Source organism: Anabrus simplex, chromosome 13, assembly GCF_040414725.1.
Source record: "Anabrus simplex isolate iqAnaSimp1 chromosome 13, ASM4041472v1, whole genome shotgun sequence".
Lineage (NCBI taxonomy): Eukaryota > Metazoa > Arthropoda > Insecta > Orthoptera > Tettigoniidae > Anabrus > Anabrus simplex.
Genome location: NC_090277.1, coordinates 94,032,965 through 94,053,232, shown reverse-complemented (window position 1 = coordinate 94,053,232; position 20,268 = coordinate 94,032,965). Strand labels below are relative to the sequence as shown.

General features: G+C 38.1%; 1 protein-coding gene across 1 annotated transcript in view; it reads left to right on the top strand.

Moving 5' to 3' along the window:
- Positions 1-20,268, top strand: part of LOC136884991 (uncharacterized) — a 98,234-nt gene that overhangs the window by 32,431 nt on the left and 45,535 nt on the right. Inside the window, exons 7-12 of the mRNA XM_067157361.2 lie at positions 4,508-4,719; positions 5,753-5,899; positions 13,858-13,940; positions 15,254-15,434; positions 16,570-16,782; positions 18,024-18,150. Coding sequence (XP_067013462.1) covers positions 4,508-4,719; positions 5,753-5,899; positions 13,858-13,940; positions 15,254-15,434; positions 16,570-16,782; positions 18,024-18,150 — 963 coding nt within the window. The remainder of the gene's footprint in view (positions 1-4,507; positions 4,720-5,752; positions 5,900-13,857; positions 13,941-15,253; positions 15,435-16,569; positions 16,783-18,023; positions 18,151-20,268) is intronic.

Sequence of the window (20,268 nt, the reverse complement as noted above, 5' to 3'; positions counted from 1 at the left end):
TCTTTCCCAGATTTCTCATCAGAAGTTGTCATAAAATCCTGTTTTCTGATAACCGTAAGATGTGAAGGAAATAAGAGATTCATTTCTTCTTCATCGTACTGGTAACTGGCTCAATCTCTCGATAGACAGTTTCATTGGAGAGGCTTCTCCAGGCTCTTTCAACCTGGTACATTTTATTTTTGCAAGTTCTGATAATTCTTCTTTCAGTTTTGAGGAGCTGATCAGTTCATCTTTCATTTTTAATTTGGAACAAGGTTTTGCAAGCGTAAGTGGCTTCAGGCAAAGTTACAGTTTTGTAGTGTTGGATCTTAGTGTCTATTGACAAACATTTTTTGTTATAAGTTGACCAGGTTACAAATTGTGCTTTTTTTCATTTTGTTTGTTCTATTTATCCATGTTGCTTTCTCACTTAAGTTGTGCATAACGATTTCTCCATGTTGCTTTCTCACTTAAGTTGTGCATAACGATTTCTCCAAAGTATTTAAATTGTAGGATATACAATATACCTGATAAATTTTTTCTTTGGCATTGATTATAATACCTTTGTTCCACTGTAGATCATAAGCTGTGTGGTGGGAAGGGCTTTCGAAGTTGTATCTATTCTGCCCTATTTTTCTATATTCACAATTCCATCCATATTGCAGAAAGAAATTTGACAATTATAAGAACTGAAGGAAGGTCCATCTGTTCAGTACAAATTAATGGAGTCTTAACTACTAGAATTTGTTGATTCTAAAGTCCTCTTGTTATGCGTACAATACACCAAGTATGACAGAAATATTTTATCAGTTGACAGATAATCGAAGATTGATCAGTCGTATTATAGAAACACAGATGTGTGTGTATATATACACACCCTTAACATTAAAAAAAATTGAGTCTATGAACTATTATGTTGACATCGAGAGATAAAATACGATCTTCACTCTCTCAGCTGATGAAAGTCTATTGCAGTTGGTAACAGTAGTCTATACTAATATATAAAGAGGTAAAGTTTGTTTGTATGTAATGGCTAATCTCAGGAACTACTGGACTGATTCTAAAAATTATTTCACTAATAGAAATATACATTATCCGTGAGTGCTATAGGCTATATTTAATTTTCAAAACAATTCGAGGGGCGGGAGGCGACGTGTTCAAATGTTATGTCTTACCTGTCCTTCTGTATGGTTTTGAAGGGTGGACGCTCAGCCCTTTATTGGAGAAGCGGATTGAATCTTTTGAAATGTACTTATGCATAAGAATACTCCAAATATCCTGGGTAGAAAAAAAGACAAATGAAGAAATCCTCAACATCTTGAACAAGAAGAAAGAGCTTCTCATTACCTTCAAGGAGCGTAAGCTCAGGTACGTCTGGCACATCATGAGAGGTGAACAATATTAACTTCTCTGACTGATCATTCAAGGGAAGATTGATGGGAAAAGATCTGTGAGAAAACGGAGAAATTCCTGGCTGAAACACCTGCGGTGGTGGTATGAACATACGTCAATAGAAATCTTCCCTGCTGCCATTTTGCGTGTAATCATAATCAATTGGATCGCCAACCTTCGGAGGGAGATGGCGTCATAAGAAGAGAGAAGAATATAGGCGAAATATCAAATTTGTCGTACAAGGACGAGACAAAGCCTATTTTAAGCCCTTTGACGCAAAGAACAAAACTCGGTAAGCCCTGTGGGCCCAAAAACAACGTTTTAAGGCCCTAAAACCAACCGTTATTGAGATATTGGCACCACACTACCCCCGCTCTAGGAATCGGATAAAGAAATGAACTGCCGTAACCAGGGCAACGTCAGCTCCAGTATGCTTACAGCAGCGAGATTATCTACAATATATATTTAAAAAAAACATGTTACAGACATAAAATTTGGTATTTGGAATGTCCTTTAAAATAAAAGAACACAAATTTTTGTTTTCAGAAAATCCACTTAAGGGGTGAGGGGTGAAAAGAAGTGAGGAAAATATGTATATAAGGATACATACAGTATATCTCAGAAACGGAAGATGTTACAGATGTTAAAATTGATAGGCCGTACTTGGAATCTCTTTTAAAAATAAATGAATGCACTTTTTCTGGAAAATCCACTTAAGGGGGTTAAAAAATTTTTAAAAAGCAAGTGATATTTTAAAATGAGTATCTTCTCTTCTACTGGTTTTCCCACACGTGTGGGGCCGCGGGTGCGAACTGTGTTGCACATGTGGATTTGACGCTGTTTTACGATTGGATGTTCTTCCTGACGCCAACCCTATGTGTAGGAATATAATTACTATTGTGTATTCCTGTTGTGGTTGGTAATGTGGTGTGTTGAGTGAATTTGAAGGGGAGAGTGTTGGGACAAACACAAACAATCTGTCCTCGAGCCAGAAGAATTAATTACACGCAATTAAAATATCCGACCCAGCCCAGAATCAAAACCGGAACTCTGTGTACCGAAGGCCTCAACGATGAACTCTCAGTCAAGGAGTGGGGCAGTTTTTAAAATTAGAATATCTACAGTATATCTCATAAACTTGACATGTTACAGGTGTGAAAATCAGTATTTGTAATCTCCTTTAGAAATAAAGAAACCCCTTTTTTGGACTGTTTCTCACATGTAGAGTTCCATGTCGCATGTTCCAGATTTAACTCTGCCAATAGCTTGGTCATCTTAGCCCCAAAAAGCGTAAATGAAATGCAATTTTTCAGCGAGTTTTTATACTATAGGGATTTTCAGATAATGTCGTAGTGCAGTACCGAGGAACAATTAATTTTTATCAACTTATGAAATCCTTGCGAGTAAAGCCATGGGTAACAGCTAGTTATAAAGCTTGTGTCAAGTATGACCTATGGCTTGGTCTTCAACGGATGTTCACTTGATTGATGTGAATAAAATCGTGACAATAAATATGTTTGTCGGATGGGACCTTGTAAAACCGGAGATCTTGAATCCAAAAATTTTTCTGTGTTCCTAGTTAATTGTTAATATGGATCATGTTGCACATAAGTCTGAAAGAAAAAGAAAAGAAATTATCTCGCGTATTAAAAGGGAATCAAAGAATTATGTGTGACGTTGTAAGTTGTATTGCCAATATGTGTACTCATGCTCAAGATACAAACAATACTGACGTGTTAAAATGGGGACGTGTGTTAGAAAGAACGAGAGGAGGGGCAGAGACAGTGGTTGGAGGGGAGGCATCGCGTCAGTTACAGCGAGGCAGGTGGATGAGGGGGGAATGGGAGGATACCGAGGAAGTGATGGAAGGCTAACCTTCGAGTGAGGGTTTCTATTTATATTTGAACTGTGTTTATTATAAAGGAAAGAAAAGGATGTGGAAGGCATTCAAGGGAACTAGTGAAAGCAAAGTATAAGAAATGTTTGTTGTGTCCAGACTCCATTGAGGAGAACAGATTGATTTAGAAAGGGAAGTGTATTGTCTCCACTTATGTTTGTAATGGTTAAGGATGAAATTCTAAAGGAAACAAAGGCAAGATCTGGAGGAGATATGAAAATATTGTTGTTTGCATATGACATAGTCATCTGGGGAGTCAACAGTAAAGAAGTGCAAATTCAAATAGGGGCTTTAAATGAGGGATAAATATGGTATGAAAATCTGTGTGGAGAAGAGAAAAACAGTGGTGATGACAAAAGGAGAAAAAGAAGGAAAAGGAATCCGTAGTATCAGGGAACAAAACCTTGAGGTTGTTCAATACTTCAAATATTTGGGAAGTGAAATAATGCAAGGTGTAAGGTCAGATAAGGAGATCAACAGAAGGGTGCAAGCAGCAAGTATGTTTTACCAGAATGTAAGGAACTTGGTGTGGTACAGAGAAGTTCCTGTGAAATGTAGAGAGTAGAAGATGAACTATACCCCTATATTAACATATGCATCAGAGATTTTGACAGCAAGAAATGAGGGTAAAATTCAGGCCAGTGAGATGAAGTTCCTGAGGAGTATGGTAGGGAAGCCAAGGAGAGACAGAGTAAGAAATGTTGAAGTCAGAAAAGAGATAGGGGTAGAAAAACTGAGTGATACGATGGACAAGAATAAATTGAGATAGTTTAGACGTTATGAGGATGGAGGATGGAAGGATATCAAAATAAGTGTTAAGAGGCTGAAATAGAGAGAAAGAGGGGAAGCGGGAGGCCCAGAGCAAGATGAATGGACTCTGTCAAGAACAGTATAAGAAAAAGAAGACTGGACTGAATACAATTACTGAAGAGGAGTGGTGGAAGGAGAGGCAATGGTGGAGAAGTGCCATCAACACCCCCGACCTAGCAGGAGCTGGACAAGGGAAAATGATGATGAGGAAGAGGAGGAATAATTGTGTCATATACGATGTTGGATTTCTCTGAGATCTCATTGAGATTAAAATTAGGGTTTGCATATTGCTCCAGGTAGACCTTCCTTCAATTCTTGTAATTGTGAATGTTTTTCATACCTTGCGATAAAGAGATGTTGATCTTTTGTCTACCAGAAGTTATCTCGCTGCTTAAAGAGCACGCTAACAGCCCTCTTCTTATTGTCTAGCTGGTGTGAAACTGCTGCTGCTGTGCGACCTATTCACCAAGCGTAAGGCGGAGCTGTCCCGTGAAGAGCGCCACGAGATCATCAAGTATGCCAAGTCCAGGCTCCCAGTCTTCATGAATCAACTGCATCGGTTTCTGCAGGGTGTGAAGTCTACCTTCAGTAGCATGTCTCCAAGTCAGAGGCAGGAGGTGGCTACGTATTTGGTGCCAGAGGTAAGATGTAACACTGGGGATCAAACATTTAATATATTCATCATCATTTTCATTTCCCCCTGTCCAACTCCTGCCAGGTTGAGGTGTTAATGGTACTTATCCACCGTTGCCTCTCCTTCCACCACGCCTCTTCAGTAATTGTATTCCATTCCAGTCTTTTTCTTATACTGATCTTGACAGAGTCCATCCACCTTGCTCTGTGCCTTCCTCTTGCCCTCTTAACTTCTATCTTAGCCTCCAACACTTGTTTTGCTTCATCCTCATAACATGTCCAAACCATCTCAATTCATGTTCTTCATCCTATCACTCTGTTTTCCTACCCCTATCTCTTTCCTGACCTCAACCTCTATTGTCTCTCCTTGTCTTCCCTACCGTACTCCTCAGCAACTTCATCTCACTGGCCTGAATTTTCTCTCATCTCTTGCTATCAAAGTCTCTGATGCATATGTTAATATAGGGGTGTGATACACCTTGTACATTATCTCCGTACATTTCACAGGAACTTCTCTGTTCCACATCAGCTTCCTTACATTCTGGTAGAATGTATTTCCCATTTGCACCCTTCTGCCAATCTCCTTATCCAACATTGCATCATACATTATTTCACTTCCTAAATATTTGAAGTATTCAACATTTTGTCCCCTGGTACTAATGATTCGTTCTCTTTCTCCTCTTGTTATCACCACTGTTTTGCTCTTCTCAGCACTGATTTTCATACCTTATTTCTCAATATTGTTGATGAGCAAATACCCATGAATACAAAAATGACATTGTACAAGTCCTATTATACACCAGTTCTTACATACAGTCTCAAAACCACAACACTGACCAATAGAGATAATTCCAAACTTCAGGCAGCTGAAATGAAATTCCTACGCACTATGATCCACAAACATGTTTGTTCTTGTCTCATCTTTCCGTAGTCCTTTTATCCATACAGATCTGATGTTGTGTTTATCCTTTGTGTATGCTCCTATTCTTCTTACCTCCATTCTCATAATTGATATTACTATAAAAGTTTTATTTTCCACAGATTGAAACCATCCTGGACACAGTGTCCGCCCTGGTGGTGGAGGTTAAGTCTGCTCTGGAACAGATCATCACAGCTCTTTCACCATCTGAGGGTTCGAGGAGTCAGAAGGGACACGTTGGTGAGGTCCTGGGTAAATCTCTTAAAAGTGTGAGTGTGCTTCTCATCACCTTAAGTATGGGTCTTACTTATTCATGAGGTTCACTCTTGTCCATGCTGATTGCCACTTTGACCAGTTGTGAATGTGTACAGAAGATCTTTTCTCTTGTTTTCTTTCTAAAATACAGTGAAACCTGGCAAAACATTCACCTTAAGAAATAACCGATCAATTTACCATAAGGGCTGTGTAAATATACTCTCAATCTAGCGGACACCATCCACCGTATTTTGTTCACTGACCTCTATTTCACAGCCGGACACAATTTTGTACAAATGCTATTATTATACACACCTACATTTATCCGTGGGTGCAGGCCTTCTTCACAGCTAACCAACTGAATTTAGGCAGTAGACCTTTTACTTTTCTGGGGTGCAATAAATTGCATTTTCTAAATTAAAATATAAAATTTCAACCTATTCAATACTATGTATTGTAATCTTATAGATTACCTAATTAACATATTATATATATATTTTTAGTGTACATGTTTCGGCTCTTCAAACCATCGTCAGCATTGGAAAGGACATAACTAAGTGTGTATTATTAATCTACAAAGTCTGTTTGAGTTAATTTAACATAAAATATGTACTGTAGGTAGAATCTAATGCAGTTTAACCCGTACCACTTGTTTGTCAGTGGGGAGGCCCAACATTACTGTATTCCCTTTCCGGTCACGTGTCGGACGAGGCCCGACATGACAGTGTATCGCCCACTGCACTTCTGCACGTCTTTTAGCCGACAAAATACACGATGATAGGAAAAACTTAAAACGGTCCACCTTTTCAATACAAAAAGTTATAATTTATTTATAACATGTATTTGTACTTTGAACTAGTTTCGACGCTGTGTTTGCGTCATCATCAGCCAAAATGGGAAACAGGCAAGCATGTAGGCATTTATGTTACACAAGGCGTTACATTAAACAATACACATCTTACAAGGAGATAAAAACAGGGACGAATATAGGAAGCAAATGAATCGTTGAGAAAACAAAAGTTATACAAATTAAAAATAACCTTAACCACACATCTTGCAGTGCGAAAGTGTTCTTCTTGAATGATTCCTGAATGTAAAACACACGCGCACACATTTCTGAGGAGCCAGCAGGCAGGACAAAGTAAAGTGAAACCTTAAGAGTTCTTCTGAGAAGAGTTCATCATTTTTCTATGTTCCGACTAACTAATGAAGTCTCCCTTGAGTTCCTGATAAACATATACAACAGGAAATTCTCCTTCACTCTCCATGCCTGGAAGGCATCCTGGAAGGCCTTTTCCGGAATGTCTTTTAGAGCCGATGTAACATGCGCCTGGATTCTTTCAACGGTCCACCTTTTCAATACAAAACGCACGCGCACACACTTCTAAAGAGCCAGCAGGCAGGAAAAAGTAAGGTGAAACCTTGAGAGTTCTTCTGAGAAGAGTTCATCATTCTTTCTATGATCTGACTAACTAATGAAGTCTCCCTTGAGTTCCTGATAAACATACACAACAGGAAAATTAAACAATACACATCTTACAAGGAGATAAAAAACAGGGAAAGTTATACATATTAAAAATAACCTTAACCACATATCTTGTAGTGCGAAAATATTCGTCTTGAATGATTCCTGAATACAAAACACACGCGCATACATTTCTGAAGAGCCAGGAGGCAGGAAAAAGTAAAGTGAAACCTTAAGAGTTCTTCTGAGAAGAGTTCATCATTTTTTCTATGTTCCGACTAACTAATGAAGTCTCCCTTGAGTTCCTGATAAACATACACAACAGGAAATTCTTCTTCACTCTCAACAATAGCTATAAAGATCAACGGTAAATTTCATTTTAAATATTGTGTAGAGACGTGAAAGCATGATCTTGAATATAATATAACTTCTTCATTTAACCCAATTTTTTACACAAGGTGTTATATTAAACAATCCACATCTTACGAGGAGATAAAAACAGGGACGAATGTAGAAACAAATGCATTTTAGAGAAAGCAAAAATTATACATATTAAAAATAAGCTTAACCACACAACTTGCAGTGCGAAAATATTTGCCTTGAATGAATCCTGAATACAAGATGCACGCACACACTTTCTAAAGAGCCAGCAGGCAGGAAAAGGTAAGGTGAAACCTTAAGAGTTCTTCTGAGAAGAGTTCATCACTCTTTCTATGTTCCAACTAACTAAAGAAGTCTCCCTTGAGTTCCTGATAAACATACGCAACAGGAAATTCTCTTTAACTCTCAACAATAGCTATAAAAGAGCAACGGTAAATTGTATTTTAAATACTGTGCAGAGATGTGGAAGCATGATCTTGAACATGATATAACTTCTTCATTTAACCACCTTTGAAAGTTTCTCTCTATATTACATAGCTTCATTAACAACCATTCTGTAGCTGCACAAATTAATCTTGTAATCTTCATAGGTCCGGTATTCAGCTTGACAAGAATATAAAATAGGTATTAAGGAATACATTGTTGAGAGTTTGGAGGTTGACTGTGCCAGTATTGGTGGTGTATTGTTGCAGCGTTATGTGTAGGGTGGGGGCAGGTTTCTATGATGATTATTGCGGGACATAAGGCGGTAAAGCTATAGTTTAGAAACCTGCCCCCACCCTACACATAACGCTGCAACAATACACCACCAATACTGGCACAGTCAACCTCCAAACTCTCAACAATGTATTCCTTAATACCTATTTTATATTCTTGTCAAGCTGAATACCGGACCTATGAAGATTACAAGATTAATTTGTGCAGCTACAGAATGGTTGTTAATGAAGCTATGTAATATAGAGAGAAACTTTCAAAGGTGGTTAAATGAAGAAGTTATATCATGTTCAAGATCATGCTTCCACATCTCTGCACAGTATTTAAAATACAATTTACCGTTGCTCTTTTATAGCTATTGTTGAGAGTTAAAGAGAATTTCCTGTTGCGTATGTTTATCAGGAACTCAAGGGAGACTTCTTTAGTTAGTTGGAACATAGAAAGAGTGATGAACTCTTCTCAGAAGAACTCTTAAGGTTTCACCTTACCTTTTCCTGCCTGCTGGCTCTTTAGAAAGTGTGTGCGTGCATCTTGTATTCAGGATTCATTCAAGGCAAATATTTTCGCACTGCAAGTTGTGTGGTTAAGCTTATTTTTAATATGTATAATTTTTGCTTTCTCTAAAATGCATTTGTTTCTACATTCGTCCCTGTTTTTATCTCCTCGTAAGATGTGGATTGTTTAATATAACACCTTGTGTAAAAAATTGGGTTAAATGAAGAAGTTATATTATATTCAAGATCATGCTTTCACGTCTCTACACAATATTTAAAATGAAATTTACCGTTGATCTTTATAGCTATTGTTGAGAGTGAAGAAGAATTTCCTGTTGTGTATGTTTATCAGGAACTCAAGGGAGACTTCATTAGTTAGTCGGAACATAGAAAAAATGATGAACTCTTCTCAGAAGAACTCTTAAGGTTTCACTTTACTTTTTCCTGCCTCCTGGCTCTTCAGAAATGTATGCGCGTGTGTTTTGTATTCAGGAATCATTCAAGACGAATATTTTCGCACTACAAGATATGTGGTTAAGGTTATTTTTAATATGTATAACTTTCCCTGTTTTTTATCTCCTTGTAAGATGTGTATTGTTTAATTTTCCTGTTGTGTATGTTTATCAGGAACTCAAGGGAGACTTCATTAGTTAGTCAGATCATAGAAAGAATGATGAACTCTTCTCAGAAGAACTCTCAAGGTTTCACCTTACTTTTTCCTGCCTGCTGGCTCTTTAGAAGTGTGTGCGCGTGCGTTTTGTATTGAAAAGGTGGACCGTTGAAAGAATCCAGGCGCATGTTACATCGGCTCTAAAAGACATTCCGGAAAAGGCCTTCCAGGATGCCTTCCAGGCATGGAGAGTGAAGGAGAATTTCCTGTTGTATATGTTTATCAGGAACTCAAGGGAGACTTCATTAGTTAGTCGGAACATAGAAAAATGATGAACTCTTCTCAGAAGAACTCTTAAGGTTTCACTTTACTTTGTCCTGCCTGCTGGCTCCTCAGAAATGTGTGCGCGTGTGTTTTACATTCAGGAATCATTCAAGAAGAACACTTTCGCACTGCAAGATGTGTGGTTAAGGTTATTTTTAATTTGTATAACTTTTGTTTTCTCAACGATTCATTTGTTTCCTATATTCGTCCCTGTTTTTATCTCCTTGTAAGATGTGTATTGTTTAATGTAACGCCTTGTGTAACATAAATGCCTACATGCTTGCCTGTTTCCCATTTTGGCTGATGATGACGCAAACACAGCGTCGAAACTAGTTCAAAGTACAAATACATGTTATAAATAAATTATAACTTTTTGTATTGAAAAGGTGGACCGTTTTAAGTTTTTCCTATCATCCTTCTCAGTTCAATACGGACAAAAAATGAAATTCTTAGGTTTAAAAAAAAAAAATACACGATGCTATACTGCACTGCCATTTTTTGGGTCGACATGGAACTTTGTAAAATCCAGATACTATTTTAATTATTTAGATGGCAGTGTAGCCGTCAGCTGTGTCCAGTCTACTCGTGCACACGAAGGCTCCAGCGATAGTAAACAAACATGGTCGCCATGCACTCTCCTAGTCATATACAGTGTACTGTTCAATGTTGCATATGTCAGGTAATAGTACAAAAACCCAGCATTTTTGCACCCGTACTCATTCCTTGTACCCTAATGAATATAACTAATAGCATTTGATGGCACCTGCAAGTGAAACAGTGATGGCTTGTGTACCGTAACCCAACACGTAGCTGATGGTGACAGCTGGCGCAATTATAAATCAACAGATCCCGATTTCAAGAAATAGCCGTTTACAGCAGTTTTTGGCTACAAACCACTGCGAGGTATGAAACCTGTTGTATGTCCGGCGCTCCCGTCTCGCTCCGCCAGCCAGCTGTACGCGCGCCTGTGTATCATTCTGCTAGCTTCGACGCGCAGCCCTCAGTGCGCGTGCCTGACCATCGAGTGTACTATAAATAGGAGCTCCCTGTCTGCTCACTCGCCCACTCGCCCCGGTGTCCAGCTCCAGAATACACCCTACGTCGAGCACGGAGGCTACTCCTCTTGAAAATGTGCTTCGACCAGGTGGACTGAATTTCTGGCAGTACGAGGTTTCACCTCTGGTCACCGCTCCCTTTCCTGTTTCCACTGCCTATGTTCCGTAATTCTTTCACAAGCCATTTTCATTCCCTAATTTGCGCAAGCTCCCTTAGTTTCGCTAGGTGGAATTTCTTCAATCAATTGAACTTGCTTTTTAGGAATTCAGGCACTTCAACAAACAAGGACTCTCAAAGACATTTATGTTAGTGTGCCAGATAGTTCTCGACTATCAACGTGTCAATTCACGAAGACTATCTTTTCAAGATAGAAGTGTATATAAAGACTGTAAACCTGTACATATTGTATAAAGACAGACTTTTCTCAAGATTCAATATTCCTTTTTGCTTCAAAATAAATTTCAGTTATTTGTGTAAATATCATAAAGTGAAGCAATAAAAGTTGTGTTTGTAAATTTCAACCTTGGTTACAACACAACTAGAGACTGTTTTAGAGTTTTTCAGTTGTTCTTTACCGATAATTTGTTCTATGAAATTACTAACAAAACCAATCGGTATGCGATAACGATAGAAATAATAATAATAATACTAATAAAATTGTAAAATAATATATCTTAAGTTGCATGTGTTGCTTTTAATTGCTCCAGTATATCCTGCTGTAGTCCGGCTCCATGGCTAAATGGTTGGTGTGCTGGCCTTTGGTCATGAGGGTCCTGGGTTCGATTCCCGGCAGGGTCAGGAATTTTAACCATCATTGGTTAATTTCGCTGGCATTGGGGCTGGGTGTATGTGTCATCTTCATCATCATTTCATCCTCATCACGACGCGCAGATCGCCTACGGGTGTCAAATCAAAAGACCTGCACCTGGCGAGCCGAACTTGTCCTCGGACACTCCCGGCACTAAAAGCCATACGCCATTTCATTTCATCCTGCCGTAAACTTTTATAGCCTAAATACATCATTTAAGAGTAAGTTCTATCTCCAAAAATGTGAAAGATGAATACAGGTCGTATAAGATAGAAATTTGCATTTAAAATAAGAGTAGTAGAGACAACACAAAGAACTTTAATTTGAGGGGTAAGGGTCAATAATAGCCAGGCTGAGTGGCTCAGATAGTTGAGGCGCTGGCTTTCTGACCCCAGGTTGGCAGGTTCGATCCTGGCTTAGTCTGGTGGTATTTGAAGGTCCTCAAATATGCCAGCCTATGTTGGTAAATATATTGGCATGCAAAAGAATGCCTGCGGGACTAAGTTGCGACACCTCGGCGTCTTCTAAAACCATGAAAGTAGTTAGTGGGATGTAAAGCAAATAACATTGTTATTAGTTTAATAATAATGGCATGTGGCCTCCAGAGAGGCCTGGTGCAGATCTTTGGATTTAATGCCATATAAGAGACCTGCGCATCTGTAGTTTAATAATGTAGGCTAAAAAATGTCTATCGATCAAAACAAAATTATTACAACATTACAGGACGGTGGTTCAACCAGAGGTGACATACGGAAGCGAAACTCTTTTAAAAGTCACTCAGAGAAACAGAATCGACAAAATCCTAAAAGTAGAGAGAAGAATAGGTAGAACATGCATAAATAAATATCAAAAAGATGGACAATGGTAGATAGTGCCAAATGAAGTGGTGTACGGAGAAGTTGAGCCCGTCACAGATACTGTGCAGAAGAAGAGGATCTGTTATTTTTTGGTCACATTATGAGGATACCAGAACCCAGATAACAAAAAAAAAATTTTTTTAGAGAAACTCTGGAATCTGAAGCAAGTAATTAAGGAAATTTGCAAAACAAAACAGAAAATTCAAAGAAACTGAAAAATATATAAATAAGATTTAAACCAAACATAGACAAACGACATACAATGGAAAGGGTATTCACAGATGAGGAATGACAGAAAAGATCTGAAAGAATGAAGTGCTACAGGGCAATTCCGAAAGAAAACTTTTCAAAACTTAACAGAAAATGATTTTGACTGAAGTTTGTCCAGTGAGGCCGAAAAAGCATAATAATAATAATAATAATAATAATAATAATAATAATAATAATAATAATTTACCTAAAGATTACATTACATAGTATTCAATAGGTTGAAACTGTATATTTTAATTTAGATGTTACAATAAATACAGACCTCAATATATAAATTTCATTTCTTGAAATGCATTTTCTTCGGCCTTTCTTCTCTGTCTGCCAACAAAGAAAGTTGTAAATCATCTTGACAAAGAATGAGGTAGCATTATTGTTTAAAACAGAGCTATTTTGTACTCTATGGACATCACCATTTAAATCGAAGAAAAATACATTCAGTAGGTTTTAGAGTTCAGTCGTGTAAAGTCAGCGAATCTGCTATTCAGCAATGTGCAATATGTCAGGGGTGGTTTTAACACTGGAAGATAGAAGGAAATGATTATCAAAAGAGAGAAAAGAATTTCTGCAAGGAAACTGACCAAATGATTTAAATGTTGTAGGTCTCAAGTAAATAACATCCTTAAAAACAAAGATTGCATTTTTTGAAATGAAGGGAACAAAGAAATTGTAGACTACTTGTAGTTTAAAAATAATTTGTTGTTATATAATTGTTATTTTCTGCACAGTACCATTATGTAATGGCAGATTTATTGAATAAGGTGTTCATACAGATGTTACTATGTGGTATTACTGTAAAATTAGTATCCCTTCCTGTGTAACATGACCTCAGTGTAGTGATCACATGTTCTATTTTCTCCATAGAATGACTTGCGACCACTTAAGACAGTTTTCGCTGTAACAAATGGCTTGAATGCTTTGAGTATAGGGAATCAGCGAGTTTCTTGAAATTTTGGTGAATTTTAACTGATCAACTAAATTCTTTTGACTTTTCAGGTTCTTCATATACGTGAACTAAGTAAACTTAGAAATTTCCATCAGAGAATCACCTTCAGCCTTGTTCATCTACTTCAGAAGAAGTAAGTTCTCATTTATACTACAAATGTCTCTAGGTTAAGATTGTAATTAAAGCACATACAGGAAAACCTCATTCTGTGTTTTACAAGGAGAGAGAATGTGTTAAACAAGAAAGTGTACTATTACTGAGCAAGTGGCTACATAGTTTCGGTCACACAGCTGTGAGCTTGCATTCAGGAGATAGCGGGTTGAAACCCCACTGTCAGCAGCCCTGAAGATGGTTTTCCATGGTTTCCCATTTTCACACCAAGCAAATGCTGGGGCTGTACCTTAATTAAGGCCACAGCCGCTTGCTTCCCACTCCTTGGCCTTTCCTATCCCATCGTGACCATAAGAGCTTTGTGTGTCAGTGCGATGTTAAGCCAATTGAAAAAGAAAAGAAAACTCGCTGTCGGCAGCCCTAAAGATGGTTTTCTGTGGTTTCTCCTTTTCACACTAGGCAAATGTCAGGGTTGTGTCTTAATTAAGGCCATGGCTGCTTCCTTCCCACTCCTAGCTCTTTCCTATCCCATCCTTCGCCTTAAGACCTATCTATGTCGGTGCGATATTAGCAAATTGTAAAAAAAAAAAAATGTACTATTGAATTAATGAATAAAAACTATCCAACAGGGTTATGGAAACACTTGAAACTTTTTTTTTTTGATATGCGTGCGTTTTACATTGTGTAAGTTTGGGTAGACCTACAGTGAAAGCTGTATTTATCGTTAGATGAGAAGTGAGTATTAAAAAGTGTGAAAAACATGAGAGAACAAATATGAAAAAAAGTCGAATGAAACAAACTAATGTAAATCAAATCAAATATATAAAGATAGGAACATTAATAGGAATGCATACTAGGAGAAACACAAATAACAGGTCAATGTGGAAAGAGGGATAAATAAATAAGTAATTGGTTATTTGTGATGAAATTTGAACCATGAGACTACTTGTGATTAGTACCATTATTTAGTTATTTGTTTATTTATTTGTTTGTTGTTCAAAAATAGTACAATACAACACAAAATATTACACTTATGTGAGTCCAATACTCAACAGTCTGAATGGCACTTTCATTCGCTTTGCACGGTTTACAGTTCATCATCACTATAGCCCCATTTCTTCATATTAATTTTACACTATGTCACTCCAAATCACCCACTGTTTGGACTTCACACCCACCCATCCAGGTTGAAGTCGAGGAAAATCTTCCTTAAAATGGTATGGATTCCATCTTCAGGTGAAGCTGATGTAACGTAAAACAACTGCACTTTTACTTACTTCCACTTATTCCTGTTTCTCATTAGAACCTCCTACAAATTGTACTGTCTGTCACCAGGGAGAGTTTTAACGACATGACAAGTGCAAGCAAGGTGAGGTCTGTCGCCCGGAACCTGGAGCAACTCATAGAGGAGCTGCCCGTCTTCTTGTTGAGGCTTGAGGAGGTGACAGCCGCCCTCGACGATCGGTTAGAATGGCGGGAGTTCAAGTTCTGCTTCAAAGTTGGCACTTCTAAAGTGGTGAGTATCTTGTTCTAGTCTGTAGATAAAAGGTGGACTTGCATATTTCAGGTAATATTAAATGTTCTGCAGGTCATCATTGTCCCCCGGGTTGAAGTATACAGGGTGTCCCCAAAAAACACCGACAAGGCTTAGTATGTTGTGCGGGATTACGGACATTGGTTTTCAAGAAGGAGCCCCTGTCCAAAAATGCATGGTTTGGGAGAGCGTTGAAGTCTGAGAACGGTTTGAGTTCATCTAGAGTGTGAAAATTGGAGTCAGACAGGATAATAGGGGCTATAGATTTTGAAACCACAATCACTGGGCGGAGATATAGGAATGACATTCTCGTACCATTATTTAACAATTGATGGACATTGAATGCCAAACTGGGTATTTCCAGCAAAACTCGGCAATCACGCATACGGCTAATGAATTATTAAGTTTAATTGAGGACATTTTTGATAACAGGGTAATTAGTAAACCATTGTGGCCCACAAGATCCCCAGATCTTACGGTTTACGATTTTATTTATGGGGAAAATTGAAAAATAAAGTTACACACAACAAATTCTCACACTGGATGAATTCAAACAAAATATCACAAGAGAAATTGAGGCTATGTCGGTAGATGAACTAATGCGTATGAATGAAAATTTCCTTAGATGAAGCCAGAAATGTGTAGATGCAGGTGGAGGACATTTTGAACATCTTCTGTGACAAGGCGAGAAATTATTTTACTTTTATTATGCGTTATTATGTGTGCTTGTTATTTACGTGCGATTCATATGGGCTCTGTCCCAGTCTCAAGCTCAGCAAGTTGCCATGTGCTTGTCTGACCTTCAGCTTGCCCATCTACCCGCTACGTTGTGCCGGCCAACCGGCCGGCCCCACTTTGAGTGAAAGACCCTGTATATAGATTAGGTGTCAATATGGAACATTATGAACTTTGTATTGTAATATTTGAACTCGTATGAATCTTTGTAAAGAAGTTGCCAAATGTCCTGTCTTCCAGTCCCTAGTATTGATGTTGTTAGCTGAAGTGGTGTAAAAAATGTTATTCTAGTATCTAATTAACTTGCATGGGACTATAGACGATACTAACTTATCACAAAGGAGGATCTCCATACTTTAGCTTGTTTCTTGTGTTGTTATAGTCTGGAGTCCTGCAGAAGTTACTGGCACACAGCGGTACGCTGCAGGACGTGATGGTGCAGCTGTGTGAGTTGGTTCAGAGGGAGACCTTTACGCAGTCCCTCATATCCCTTGGCCTGCTTGACCCTGCTCACTACGGTGGCTCCGCAGCTGAAAACCATCACCACGGCAGTCGTCCTCACTGCCAGTCCACCCCGAAACAGCACGGATACAAGGTATGTATTACATGGACGTCAGTGGTTTTCATTATCACCCATATCAGTTTTTGTAGTGCTTGCGTACTATTTGACAGCACAAACCTGCGGGGAGCCAGGGAAGTGGAGAGTGAAGAAAGTGAATGCTATGCTCCTTGAATTAATTTTTGTTGGATATTTTTGTTGTAACTGTTTCTCAGACCTTTGTTAAACCAAGCAAATTTTACATTTTGTAGCAGTGACTGTTTACCCAATTTGACCTTACTCTTAATTCTTTTCATACTGTGGGATAATATCTTATATATTCTTGTGATTTCACTGGGTTTTATTGTAGTCTTCATCATCATCATCATCATCCATTTCCCTTGTTGAGCTTCCATCAGGTTGGGATGTTTATGGCACATTGACCAGATTAGAAATTGGGCTTTTTTTATTTTGTTAGTTCTATTTATCCAGGTTTCTTTCGAGTTAAGTTCTGTGTGATGATTTCTTCAAGATACTTAAATTGTAGAACTATGTTAATTTATGAAGTCTTTGTTTATGCTTGAGGGTTTCGTGGGCTTCATCTCAGTTTTCTGAAAGGATATTTGTAATCCTATTTTTAGGACGATTTTTTTGGAGACTGGTGTACTGGGCACAAACTTCTTCCATGTCAAGGGGTAAGAAAGCTTAATTGTCCACAAACCCCAGACCGTTTGTTCCTAGTGAGGTTTTCACTACATTTTCGATGTTAGGTAGGTTTTCCTTTTGCTAAAATTTCATGAATTAATAGAGAGCCATATTGAAAAGTGATGAGGATAATCCGTCACCTTGTTTGAGGCCGGTTTTTATGGTAAAAAGCTTTTGACACTTCTCCCCTGGACTTTACTTTGGAATTCATGTTGGTTAAAGTTAGTTTGATGATTTTTATTAATTTGGGATGAAAATTGTATTGTCTGAGGATTTTTAAAAGTGTTGGTCTATAAATACTGTCATATGCTTTTTTGAAATCTATGAATGAGATTAAGAGCTGTTTACTTCTGCACTTGTAATATTTGATTTATTAGTTTCTTTTACTATAACATTTCATGAAAATTCATACTTCCATGGCCACCACTGTAGTCTTTTCTTCTCTATTTGATAACAATTTGATATCAGAATAATTGCTTGCAATGTGTTGCACTACATGGTATGTGACTAAGAGTCTTAATTGATCGGCACATTTCTTAATGTTAATTCAACTAAAGTAGAGAAAACGTATCTGGCATGGGTTTTTTTTGCAGCTGAACCTGGTGGAATCCTTATGTATACCTCCCTTATCTCGTAACAGTCAGCTTTCTAAGTCAGCCATGCAGCTTCTGAAGTCAGGCCAGGCTACCGACATGGTGTTTGAAGTCGTCCCGTCTCAAGGTGAGTGTTGGCTCTGAGTTTGAACTGAAGCTGAAGATCTTCAGAAGGTCCCAGACCTCGCTTAATCCTAAATACACTAATAAAGCATCATGACTATACTATACTATACTTATGGAAAATGTAAAATTCTAAGTTCCCATGGATACTATACTTGTCGAGGTTACAAATAAAACTAAAATTTCTGGAGGTTTCAGGTTGTTTTTTTTTTTTTTTTTTTTTTTTTTTTTCAATTTGCTTGTGATTAGTGTTGGGCAGGATTTAATATAGTGTGTTTGAGAACTTTCGAGAATTGATACATTCAAAACCATATTCTCGAGTTCAGCATAACCTTTAAAAGTCGATGTAGGCGTAATTTATTCAGTAAAAAACTTTTAGAAACTTACTACTATTCAATAATGGATGATAGAAAAGAAAAGGGATTTTGTCATCATGTTGGGTGCTTTTGTATCATTAGATTAGAAAATTAAAATCTGTTTGTGATCTATTCATTTTTTTGATGAGTCAAAGTTGCAGATCTGAAAGAAGTTTTCATGGAAACTTACGAAGTTTCCTCGGTAAAACTGGATGTAAAGTATCAGGATTTATACGTAACTCATGTAATTAATGTTTGAACCTGGCCCCATGGTCTAGCTTGCCTGGCTCTGATCCGGAAGCCCCGGATTCGACTCCCGGCCAGATCATGTATTTTTACCTGGATATGAGGGCTGTTTCTAAGTGCACTCAGCCTATGCGATTGCCGTTAATTGAGGAGCTTTCCGACAGTGAGATGGTGACCCTGGTCTAGAGAGCCAGGGATAACAGCTGAGAGGACTCGTCACACTGATCGTGCATCACCTCATAATCTGTAGGCCTTCCAGCTGAGCAGTGGCCGCTTGATAGCCCAAGACCCATTAGGGCTGTAGTTTGGTTTGATTTACGAATGTTTGTAAAATTATAATTATACCTATTTCATTATTGTGATGTTTAGCCAAATTGTTGATGGTTTTAATTCATTACCGGATATTGTATGTTTATTTCCATATTTCCCTCCAAAAACTGAGAATCGAGGTTCCAATGTAACTACTATTACATGTACACCGCTTTTAAAGACTGTCAAGTAAGAAAGAAAATAACAGATGTGTTAACCATATAATATATTCTAAAAAACTTTCAAGCCGGGCTGAGTGGCTCAGACGGTTGAGGTGCTGGCCTTCTGACCCCCAACTTGGCAGGTTCGATCCTAGCTCAGTCCGGTGGTACTCAGATACGTCAGCTTCGTGTCTGTAGATTTACTGGCACGTAAAAGAACTACCGTGGAACAAAATTCCGGCACCTTGGCGTCTCCGAAAACCGTAAAAGTAGTTAGTGGGACGTAAAGAAAATAAGTTTATTAACAAAAACATTCAAATTATTTATTTTTCAGTGTTTAGTGTGTGTGTCGTCGATTTTTATGTATTTTAAATCTTCTTTAAGCTGAAGGTGCCTCACAAAAGGAGACTAAACAAGTACTTATAACTAAAACAAAATAAGTGTAATTCTTGTGAGATAGCACAGTCAATATAGGTATTGAAAGGTGAACTTTTCTCAATTGAATAGCCCGGCGCAAGAACCAGACAGCTCCACCTTTTGGTCAATTTCAGGTGTCCTTTTAATTTTTTTTTTTTATTAAGCTATCAGTTAAAAAAAAAAAAAAAAAAGCGCTATCTGCCGATGCAAGAACTGTACTGCTCCAGTGATTTGGTGCATAGTAGGAGTTTAATAGGAACTGTCAGGTTTGTTTTAACTGTTTCTGCTGGCGAACCCAGACAGCTCCTGGAGCTGTCTGTTGCTTGCAGCGGCTATAGTTCAATGTTCAACCACTGCGACCGGGTCTTTGGTGTAATCGAGAAGGGAAAAATGAAACAGAGAGGGAATATATTTGCCACAAGATTATTGTGCCCTGGTAGAGAATGTGAGTTGCAAGTTCATTGTTCATGATGTGACAGGAACAATGTTTTTAGACTACATATTTCACTTCAAAACCTTCTTCAAAACAAACGTCAGTCCTCATAAAGGTGCAACGTTGACAGTGTCAAAATCTAGATGCGTTGAATACAAAAGCGATGGACTGTCGTGCAGTGTCATTGCGAGTACCATGGT